The sequence below is a fragment of the Rhinopithecus roxellana genome, chromosome 5 (genome assembly GCF_007565055.1).
Source record: "Rhinopithecus roxellana isolate Shanxi Qingling chromosome 5, ASM756505v1, whole genome shotgun sequence".
NCBI lineage: Eukaryota > Metazoa > Chordata > Mammalia > Primates > Cercopithecidae > Rhinopithecus > Rhinopithecus roxellana.
Window position 1 is genome coordinate 32416575 of NC_044553.1, and position 11545 is coordinate 32428119.

At 43.0% G+C, this 11545-nt stretch overlaps 1 protein-coding gene across 1 annotated transcript; it reads left to right on the forward strand.

The window, feature by feature from the left end:
- Positions 1-7398: 7398 nt before the first annotated feature.
- C5H15orf48 (chromosome 5 C15orf48 homolog) lies at positions 7399-10332 on the forward strand. Its single transcript, XM_010352955.1, has 5 exons — positions 7399-7557; positions 7672-7734; positions 7901-7986; positions 8985-9045; positions 9831-10332. Exons 2-5 carry the CDS (start codon positions 7699-7701, stop codon positions 9897-9899), a joined length of 252 nt encoding a protein of 83 aa, XP_010351257.1. The 5' UTR covers positions 7399-7557; positions 7672-7698; the 3' UTR covers positions 9900-10332.
- The last annotated feature ends 1213 nt before the right edge of the window (positions 10333-11545 follow it).

The window sequence follows — 11545 nt, forward strand, 5'->3', positions numbered from 1 at the left end:
TGTCTTCCCCACCCCTTGTACATATACACATACACACACACAGTTTTTTTTGAGTGGTTTGAGAATAGATTATATACATAATGTCCCCTTCCCCCCTTAATACTTGAGTGTGTATTTATTACAAATAAGGTTATTATATGACTAAATTCAGGAAATTTAATACTGACACAGTATTCTAATCTATCATCCAGTGAATTTCATGTATTGTCACAATAACGTCCTATGTGATAATTTTCCCCATTACAGGATCCAGTCTAGGATCACACATTTCATTTAGTCACCATGTCTCTTTAGCCTCTTAACTTGAAACAGTTTCTCAATCTTTCTTGACCCTGACATTTTTGAAGAGTATAGACCAATTATTTTATTGAACAGTTCATTCCTGGACTTGTAGTTGATGTTTTGTCATGGTAGATTCAGGTTATGTGTTACCAATGGAGCATACATAGGGGCATTGTGTTCTCAGAGTATCACAGCTGAAGACACATGACATCTGTACATTATTGATGTTAATTTTGATCATTTGTTTGCAGTATTGTCTGGTTTCTCCACTATATTGCTATTTTTCCTTTTGTAGTTGCAAGTAGTTTAAAGTTTTTAAAGAGACAGGTTACATGTACTTTTTATTTTCATTTATTACAAAATAATTTAGAATACTAGAAAATACAAAAACATAAAAAATTCCTTTAGTGTTTAACCTTCCAGTCCTTCACGCATGTACAGATAATTTTTAGAACCAGAAAGGAATGATACTGCATAACTCTTGATCTTCTCACCTAACAATATCTGGTAAACATCTTAGTAGGCCATTCTCCACTCACAAGGTGCTAAGCTGGGTGCTGGAACATCCAGTGAACAAGGCAGGCATCAGACAAATTGTCAGTGAATTAATTACAATGGTAAGAAGTGCTTCAAAAGAAGTAGAGTGTACGATGAGAGACTACTGCATGAAATGTATGTAGTCATAAAATGTTAAGGAGTGGCCGGGCGCGGTGGCTCAAGCCTGTAATCCCAGCACTTTGGGAGGCCGAGACGGGTGGATCACGAGGTCAGGAGATCGAGACCATCCTGGCTAACATGGTGAAACCCCATCTCTACTAAAAAATACAAAAACCTAGCCGGGCGAGGTGGTGGGCGCCTGTAGTCCCAGCTACTCGGGAGGCTGAGGCAGGAGAATGGCATGAACCCGGGAGGCGGAGCTTGCAGTGAGCTGAGATCCGGCCACTGCACTCCAGCCTGGGCTACAGAGCGAGACTCCGTCTCAAAAAAAAAAAAAAAAAATGTTAAGGAGTTACTGGAAAGTTTCCTATTGCTGAGTGCAGCCAGGACTATTGGGAATAATTAAGGAAAAAACCTGATTTATAGGTATAAAATACTCAATTAAAATTATTCTAACACACTGACCTTTGCTTTTGAGTATAGGAAAATACCTAGAAAACATACCGGAATTCTTACTATATATTTTCTTTGTTGGTTATTGATCTTATTGAACAAGGCAGCCATCCTGCAGCTGACAAACCCTGGCCTGAACCCCTTAACTCAGACATCTAGCTGTGGGCTAGATGTCTTTCTTTTCCAGAAAGTTTCTAGTAGGCTGGTAATTTAGCAACCATGCTTGTTCAAAGCTGAGCTGATGTGAAGATGTCTTTTTAAATTGTAATTAAAGTCAGCACTCCCTCTCTGTGGGTTACACATGGGCAGATTCAACCAACCATGTGGGTTGAAAATACTTGAAAAAACAAAAACAATACAACAATAAAAAATAGGCCAGGTGTGGTGGCTCTCACCTATAATCCCAGCACTTTGGAAGGCCGAGGTGGGCAGATCACCTGAGGTCAGGAGTTCAAGACCAACCTGGCCACTATGATGAAACCCCATCTCTACTAAAAAGACAAAAAATTAGCTGGGGCATGGTGGTGTGCGCCTGTAATCCCAGCTACTCTGGGTTCAGGTGGGAGAATTGCTTGAACCCAGGAGGCGGAGGTTGCAGTGAGCCAAAATCATACCACTGTATTCTAGCCTGGGTGACCGAGCAAGACTCTGTCTCAAATAAATAAATACAAATTAAAAAATCATAAATAAAAAACAACAGTGTAGCAATTACTTATATAGCATTTATATTATATTAGGTATTATAAGTTATTTAGAGATGGTTTTTAAAGTATAACCAGGAGGACATATGTAGGCAACCTGCATATACTACACCATCGTATATCAGGGACTTGAGTATTCGTGGATTTTGGTGTCTGAGAGGGGTCCTGGAACCAATTCCCTGCAGATATAGAGGGAGGACTCTCTAACTTCTCAGCAGAACATTGGAAGCTTCCTGAGCATAAATGCTCAATAGATGACAAAATGAGATCAAGAATGTCTTTGATCCTGTTCCAATCTGATTTTAGAATGACTCTGGGCAACTTCCAAAAGCTGTTTTCTTGATCTGCGAGAAAATTAAAACACCAGCTTCTAACACCTTTCTTCTGGTATACCGGGAAGTGTAAACAGTTTTCCCTATAAACTGAACTCAAACTGCTTTCTGGGCCACTTTCTAGGCTGACTAACCTTAAACAATATAGAACATCCCTGGAACCCCCAAAATTCAGCAAATCCAGTGTTATAAGCCTGGTCATAAGGCAGCCACTGAAGGATGAGGTGTCAGGATGAACACATCCACAATCAGGAACAGGGAGAAAGAATTTCAACAAAAAATATTTAATAATGAAATATTCTGTTTTTCTCATAAAAACCCGAGCTGGGCTGATTAAAATCTAAATTCCTGGCCGGGCATGGTGGCTCACGCCTGTAATCCCAGCATTTTGGAAGGCTGAGGCGGGCAGATCACCTTACCTGACTCAGGCTGGTCAGGAGTTCGAGACCACCCTGGCTAACATGGTGAAGCCCTGTCTCTACAAAAATTAGCCAGGCGTAATGGCTCATGCCTGTAATCCCAGCTACTTGGGAGGCTGAGGCAAGAGGATTACTTGAACCCAGTAGGCAGAGGTTGCAGTAAGCCAAGATCGCGCCACTGCACTGCAGCCTGGGCAACAGAACGAGACTCCATCTTAAAAAAAAAAAAAAAAAAATTAAATTTCTGGGGTAGGAACCAAGCAGCCATGTCTCCCTGCCCCTGCAAGCCTAGGTGGTAGTAGCTAGAGAAAGGCTCTACAAGTTGCTGGTAACTGGGGGTGGGTAGGGAAGACCCCCCTCCAAGGGATTATGGGCTCTGGGGCAGCCACAGAAGGTGATGCTGGTTAGTGTCCTGAGTGGACTTCTTTGGGGGCTGACAGGGTCTGAAGGGCTGTGATGTGCCTGTTTCTCATTCTGGTCACCTAGGCAGTACTGGCCTGGTGGTGCCTTCTGGGCACCCTGGCCAGTACACAGGGTTTGGGGGCAGGGATGACCCTAATTTCATGTCTATCCTCCAGTTGCTAGTGGTGAGGCTATGAATTCCATTACATTTTGGAGTGGGAAGTGTTCTTATTGCTCAAGAACTGAATGACAAACTTCTTTTCTGGGGTCTTGACTTCACAACCTCAGGCAAAAGGGCAGAAAATCTGAAGGTTCTTGAGTCACATACAGTTGACCCTTGAACAACACAGGTTTAAACTCCTTGGGTCCACTTATTATTAATTACTTTTTAGACGGAGTCTCACTTTGTCGCCCAGGCTGGAGTGCAGTGGCATGATCTCGGCTCGCTGCAACCTCCGCCTCCTGGGTTCAAACTATTCTCCTGCCTCAGCCTCCCAAGTAACTGGGATTACAGGCACTCGCCACCACACCTAGCTAATTTTTATATTTTTAGTAGAGACAGGGTTTCAACATGTTGTTCAGCCTGGTCTCGAACTCCTGACCTCAGGTGATCTGCCTCTCGGCCTCCCAAAGTGCTGGGATTTGCGTGGGTCCACTTGTATGTGAATTTTCTTCCACCTCTGCCACACTGAAGTAGCAAACCAACCCCTCCTCTTCTTCCTCCTTCTCAGCCTACTCAATTCGAAGAGATGGAGACCTTTCTGATGACCCACTTCTGCTAAATGAATAGAAATGTATTTTCTCAGCCAGGCACGGTGGCTTATGCCTGTAATCCCAGCTACTCAGGAAGCTGAGGCAGGAGAATCACTTGAATTTAGGAGGCGGAGGTTGTAGTGAGCTGACATCATCCCACTGCACTCCAGCCTGGGTGACAGAGCAAGACTCCGTCTCAAAAAAAAGAACTATACTATTCTGGCCAACATGGTGAAACCCTGTCTCTACTAAAACATAAAGAAATTAGCCAGCATGGTGGTGCGCGCCTGTAGTCGAAATCGCTTGAACCCGGGAGGTGGAGGTGGCAGTGAGCCGAGATCTTGCCACTGCACTCTAGCCCAGGAGACAGAGCAAGACAGAGCAAGACTCCGTCTCAAAAAAAAAAAAAGAAGGATATTTTCTTTTCCTTATGATTTTCTTCATAACATTGTTATTTTCTCTTGCTTGCTTTATTGTAAGAACTTTATATAAAAAACAAAATATGAGTTAGTCAACTGTTTAGGTTATCAGTAAGGCTTCTGGTCAATACTGGGTTATGAGTAGTTAAATATTGGGGGAGTCAAAAGTTATATGCAGATTTCTGTGTGGAGAGCAGAGGTGTGTAAGTTCCCCTAACCCCCAGGTTGTTCAAGGGTCAACTGTATTTGTTTTGGCGACAGTTTTTTGTTGTTGTTCGTTTAAGAAACAGGGTTTTGGGCTGGGCGCGGTGGCTCACGTCTGTAATCCCAGCACTTTGGGAGGCCAAGGCGAGTGGATCACTTGAGGTCAGGAGTTCGAGACCAGCCTGGCCAGCATAGTGAAACCCCATCTTTACTAAAAATACAAAAAAAAAAAAAAAGCCGATGTGGTGACACATGCTTGTTAATCCCAGCTACTTGAGAGGCTGAGGCAGGAGAATGGCTTGAACCCAGGAAGTGAAGGTTGCAGTGAGCCAAGATCACACCATTGCACTCTGGCCTGGGCAATAAGAGTGAAACTCTGTCTCACTCCAGGCTGGAGTGCAGTGGCACAACCATAGCTCACTGTAACCTCAAGCTCCTGTGCTCAAGCAATCCTCTTGCCTCAGCCTCCCAACTAGCTAGGACTAAAGGCCTACACCACCATACCCAGCTAATTATTAAAATTTTTTGTAGACTGGGCACAGTGGTTCACGCCTGTAATCCCAGCACTTTGGGAGGCCGAGATAGGTGGATCACCTGAGGTCAGGAGTTAGCAACCAGCCTGGCCAACATGGTAAAACCCTGTCTCTACTAAAAATACAAAAAATTAGCCTTGCATGGTGGCGCGTGCCTGTGATCCCAGCTACTCAGGAGGCTGAGGCAGGAGAATTGCTTGAACCTGGGAGGCGGAGGTTGCCGTGGGCTGAGATTGCACCATTGCACTCCATCCTGGGCAGTAAGAGTGAAACTCTGTCTCAAAAAAAAAAAAAAAAAAAAAAAAATGTAGAGTCTGGCTATGTTATGTTATCCAGTCTGGTCTCAAATTCCTGGCCTTGAGTGATCCTCCTACCTCTGCTTCCCCAAGTGCTGGGGTTGCAGGCCTGAGCCACGGCACCTGGCCAACAGAATTTATTGAGTACATAATTCAAAATTGCTGCATTTGCCTTAATATTTTTAACAGTAAAATATAAATGAGTCACCCAAAGCACAGTGTTATAACTCTTGAATCAGGGAAACTCCATATTGACTTTGATCTCTCAAAAGCTTGATATACCCAGGCATTATGAAAAGGAAGAAAAATGTCGCTTTCTGGGTTTAATTTTTATTGCTGCAAATAGGAATAAGCAGATCTTAAAGGTTATATGGACAAATTATATCTGTAACTACCTACCTACAATTTGTGAATTTTAAAAATGTTTTATTTTAAACATTTCCAAACATACATAAAAATAAGAGTATAACAAACCCACACATACCTATCACCTACATTAAATAATTATTATTTTGTAAAATATTTATAATTTGCTTTTTAGTTGAAGTGTTTTTGTTTTTGTTTTGAGATGGAGTTTTGCTCTTGTTGCCCAGGCTGGAGTGCAATGGCGTGATCTTGACCTACTGCAACCTCCACCTCCCAGGTTTAAGTGGTTCTCCTTCCTCAGCCTCCCGAGTAACTGGTATTATGCAATTACAGGCGCCCACCCACACCCGGCTAATTTTTTGTATTTTTAGTAGCAATATTGGTCAGGCTGGTCTTGAACCCCTGACCTTAGGTGATCCACCCACCTCGGCCTCCCAAAGTGCTGAGATTACAGACATGAGCCACCGCACCTGGCCTAGTGGAAGTATTTTAAAGTAAATTCCAGACAACATGATATTTCTCACTGCAGAGGTTGCAGTGAGCCAAGATATATATATATACCTGTCTCTACTAAACACAGCCCCTGGCTCTGTGAAATTGTTACCATTGCAGCCCACACGGCAAACTGCAAGGTGAGGCTGCTGGCTTAGGGGAGAGTTAGGAGGGAACCCAAGGACGAAGTCAGCCGGCAGGGTCGTTTGCAGAAAGAGCTTCTCCTGACAACCTCCCCAGCTGATTCTTTTGTTTTCCCTCAACCTCGGGTTTTTGTTTTATTTTGTTTTTGTTGTTGTTTAGCGGAAAAAGTCAGGACGCCCTGGGAGTTATTCTGAAATAAACTTTACAATTTAATTTTAATGATCTCCATATGTGCACAGCACCACATTTTGGAGATTTTAATGTGATTGGATTAATTCTAATTTACCCACCTGCACCGGGGAGCCTCTCCCGGGACCCTCGGGTCTGCGGCTCATTTTTCCGGACCCCCTTTTATTGTTTGTTTATTTGCTTATTTAAATATTTTGTTTTATTGTATTTTATTTAATACAGGGTCTGGCTGTTTTGCCCAGGCTGGAATACAGTGGTGCAATCTTGGCTCTCTGCAACCTCAAAGGCCTAGACTCAAGCGATTCTCCTGTCTCACCCTCCTCAGTAGCTGGGACTACAGGCATACACCAACACGCCTGCTAATTCTTTTTTTTTTTTTTTTTTTTTTTTTTAGTAGAGAAGAGGTTTCGTCATGTTGGCCAGGCTGGCCAGGAGTGATCCTCCTGCCTCAGCCTCCCAAAGTGTTGGGATTACAGTCCTGAGCCACCGCGCCAGGCCCGGATCCCCTTTTAGAAGAGTTGGTTTTCCCTCAGGTCTTGGCTATCAGCGCTCCCCTCTTAGGGGTTCCACCTCCTACTCCCCAAACCTTCAAACTCCTCACAAGCGCCAGTGGTGGCCAAGAGCTACCGGGGTCGGCAGGTAAGGAAGACCGCGGCGAGCGGCAGGGGGCGCCAGCGCCCGCGTTCGGACGCTTCACGTCGGCCGCACAATGAACTGCAGGGGGCGCCGGGGAGCCGCGTGCCCAACGGGGAAAGCGAGTCAGCTCCCGCTCGCTCCCCGCCCCACGCGCGTGACCAGAGCGCGCTAGCCCGGCCCACCCGGGGCGGTTGTGGTTGCTATATATAAGGTGGGGAGGCCGCCCGCCCGTTCGGTTCCGGGCGTTACCATCATCCGTGCGCACCGCTCCACGTCCAGGTGAGTCTGTCATCTGCGGAGACGCGGACGCGCCGGCCCGCGGTTGGCTTGCGGGGCGCGGTGGACGGTTTGGCGCCCACCAGGTGATCAGTACTTTGGCTTGTTAATTTCTAGATTTGGCAATTCTTCGCTGAAGTCATCATGAGCTTTTTCCAACTCCTGATGAAAAGGAAGGAAGTAAGTTTTTAAAACAATTGAAAATCTTGACTAAAGTTTTAATTTTTAAAGATGAAAAGATGGCACAGATTTTGAAGAAAGTATAGGATAAATATAGCTGTTTGGCTGTTTCAAACGTTTCATATTGAAATGTCCGAATGTGTCCCCTCCACCTGTTGTGTGTTAGCTCATTCCCTTGGTGCTGTTCACGAGTGTGGCGGCGGGTGGAGCCTCGTCTTTTGCTGTGTATTCTCTTTGGAAAACCGATGTGATGTGAGTAGGTCTCAATTTATAAAAACGTTTTTGGCAGTGTTTGGTTGACCTTTAGTTTATGAAATGTACGATAGAAGTTTCCTATTTTTTTCCCATGCATAAGAATGCTAAATTGTGAACTGGGAGTCAGGGTTAAAAAGCATCTTTTATCGGAAAACTCATGATATTGTCTACCAATGAGTCAGAAAATGAAAATTAGAAAAAAATTTTAAAAAGAAGAAAGACAAAATATTTAAAAACCCATGATATTAATCAAATTAGTTTATTTCTTGTGTTTATTCTTTTACCCATTGGCCCTCCACTCTCTGGCAGTGAAGTAAAGCTTCTTTTTTTTTTTTTTTTAAGTTTTGAAATTTAAAGTTCTTCAGTGGTTTTGGGAGATATATACATACAATAAAGCAATCATTTTAATTACAATTTTAAAATTTAGCTTATTAGATTTTTACTAATGTGGTAGAATTGATAGATTCAGTTAGCTAGGATGAACCTAATCTCAATTTTGGGTAGAAGAAAGTAAAAAACAAAAACATGTATCCTGGAATATGAGGAAAAGATAAACTTGAAACTGATGGAGGCTGGAGAGGGCAGTCCTGTAACCGCTGGCAGAAGGGCCTAGAGCCCTGGAGTTCACCACCTGCAGAGGTCAACCTGCCCCTCCCACAAACTGAGATAAGAACATTATTGCATGTCCTTGGCTTGGCAGTTTTACTCCCATGGTTATTCGGTTTGTGGGATCTTTCCGCAATGTAGCCCCATCAAGAGAATACAGAGTACCTCCTACCCTTTAGAGGAATTGATGCTTAATATTTGAGCCACACCTTCAAACTCCCTTAGAGAATTTTCCATCAATTTTAGTTACTACTGATGGTTCCTGATCATTAGTAGACAAATGCCTAAGTATGAGATTGGTTTTGTCCCTAGCACGTTTATAGACCCAGTGTCAGTGTTGGTTTAAATCCACATATTTTAATGTTTAATTGGCTTTCTACTAATTTTAGCCTTGATCGAAAAAGAAATCCAGAACCTTGGGAAACTGTGGACCCTACTATACCGCAAAAGGTATTGTTAAATTAAAAACAAATTATTTCCATTTTGCCCAAACCTTAGCACCTTTGTCAGCAAGATAGATTTAGTACCTTACCCTTATTGTGTAACTTAGATCAATTGTGCCTTCATCGAGTAGAGGAAATTTTAAGAGCCTCCTCTAGGCCAGGAGCATTGTCTATCCACTCGTGAGGAGCACATACACTTGGAACTTACAGCTCACATAACACATGGCAAACTTAAAAATCTGCATCCTGGCCAGGCACGGTGTCTCACACCTGTAGTGCCAACACTTTGGGAGGCCGAGGCAGGTGGATCACTTGAAGTCAGGAGTTCGAGACCAGCTTGGCCAACATGGTAAAACCCCATCTTTACTAAAAATACAAAAATTAGCTGGGCGTAGTGGCACACACCTGTAAACCCAGCTCCTGCGCGAGAATTGCTTGAACCTGGGAGGCAGAAGCTGCAGTGAGTTTGTGCCACTCCACTCCAGCCTGGGCAACACAGCAAGACTCTGTCTTTTAAAAATCTGGATACTGGTAAGTGAAAGTAGGGCACATATGTTTGATCTTTCCCTGTGATTGCATGACACTTAGGAACCCAAGGGCTTTTTAAAAAGATGGGCTGATAGAAAAAAGCTCCCATTACTATTTTGTGCATGTTTTAGAGATGGAAAGAGGTAGGTACAAACACAATGATGATGCTTTTTCTGAAGGAGAGTGTGGACAAATCCCAAAGAGGGACATGCAAATGAAAGTCAAATTTTTAACACAATTTTTTTTTTCCTTTTTTCCCTTCAGCTTATAACAATCAACCAACAATGGAAGCCCATTGAAGAGTTGCAAAAGGTCCAAAGGGTGACCAAATGACCAGCCCTTTCCTCTTTCTTCCAAAGAGTACTCTATAAATCTAGTGGAAACATTTCTGCACAAACTAGATTCTGGACACCAGTGTGCGGAAATGCTTCTGCTGCATTTTTAGGGTTTGTCTACATTTTTGGGGCTCCAGATAAGGAATTAAAGGAGTGCAGCAATAACTGCATTGTCTAAAAGTTTGTGCTTATTTTCTTGTAAATTTGAATGTTGCATATTGAAATTTTTATTTATGACCTATGAATATTTTTCTTAAAATTTATAAAGCTTTGTAAATTAGATCGTCTGTAATAAAATGCCATTTGTGCAAGATTTCTCAAAGATTAGATATATATTTAAATGGAAGAGAAAATATTTTTATGGGAGAAAAATACATTTGAACCATTAAATTTCATCTTTTAAATAACATCCAGTACAGATTTCTGCGTAAGCATTTTTTCCCCCAAGTTCATTCATTCACTAGTAGTTTATTGAGCACCTACTGTTTGCAGTATAGCTAACAAAGCCAAAATTTGGTGGGATATGAATAAAAGATGGTAAGTACAATGAGGAAAATGAAGTGGGGATGAGGTTGGAGACTCACATGAGGATTGATCTTGGAGGAAGTGCTGGGAGTCTGGAGGTGGACTGGAATGCAAGGCATACTGAGATCTGCCCTAAAGATGCCAAGCCATACTGTGATGTTCCTGTGGGGGCTGGGGAGGAGAAGGTGGGGAACCTTGCCAGCACCCTTCAGAGTTTGGAGCCACTCTTCCCTCTGGCCAATGGTAACTTGAAGGCTAGAGACACACTCATATCCAGCACACCCCCTGGGCTCCCCTGACTGTCTTTAAAGATGAAACAAGAAAGTTACTTTTCATTAACTTCTTTTAAAAATGGAGATATAATTCGCATGCCATAGTATTCACCCATTTAAATTGCACAATTCAGTGGTTTTTAGCATATTCACAAGAACGTTTTCCTCACCCCAGAAAGAGCTCTGTACCATTAGCAGTCATTTCCCTAGTCCCAATCCCTCTGCTCCCAGCCCCAGGGAAATACGAATAAACCGCCTCTACGGATTTGCCCACTCCGGACATCTCATGTAAATGGAATCATGTAATCTGTGACCTTTGGGTTTGGCTCCTTTAACTTGGTATAGTGTTTTTAAGAGTCATCATGTTGTGCCATGTCTATATTCAGTGTTGCATTACTTTTTCTGACAGTACTGTTCCAATGTAAGGATATGCCATTTTTGCTTATCCATTGGTAAGTTGACGAACATTTGGGTTGTTTCTACTTTTTGGCTATTATGAATAATGCTGCTATGAACAGCCATGTACAAATTTTTGTGTGGCCATATATTTTCGGTTCTCCTAAGTAGGTACCTAAGTTCATTAACTTTTTTTTCTTTTTTCTTTTTTTTTTTTTTTTTTTTGAGACAGGGTCTTGCTGTGTCACCCTGACTAGACAGGCTGGAGTGCAGTGGCACCATCTCACAACCTCTACCTCCTGGGCTCAAGCAATTCTCATGCCTCAGCCTCCCCAGTAGCTGGGATCACAGGCATGCACCACCACCACACCTGGCTAATTTTTGTATTTTTAGTAGAGGCAGGGTTTTGCCATGTTGGCCACGCTGGTCTTGAACTCCTGACCTTAAGTGA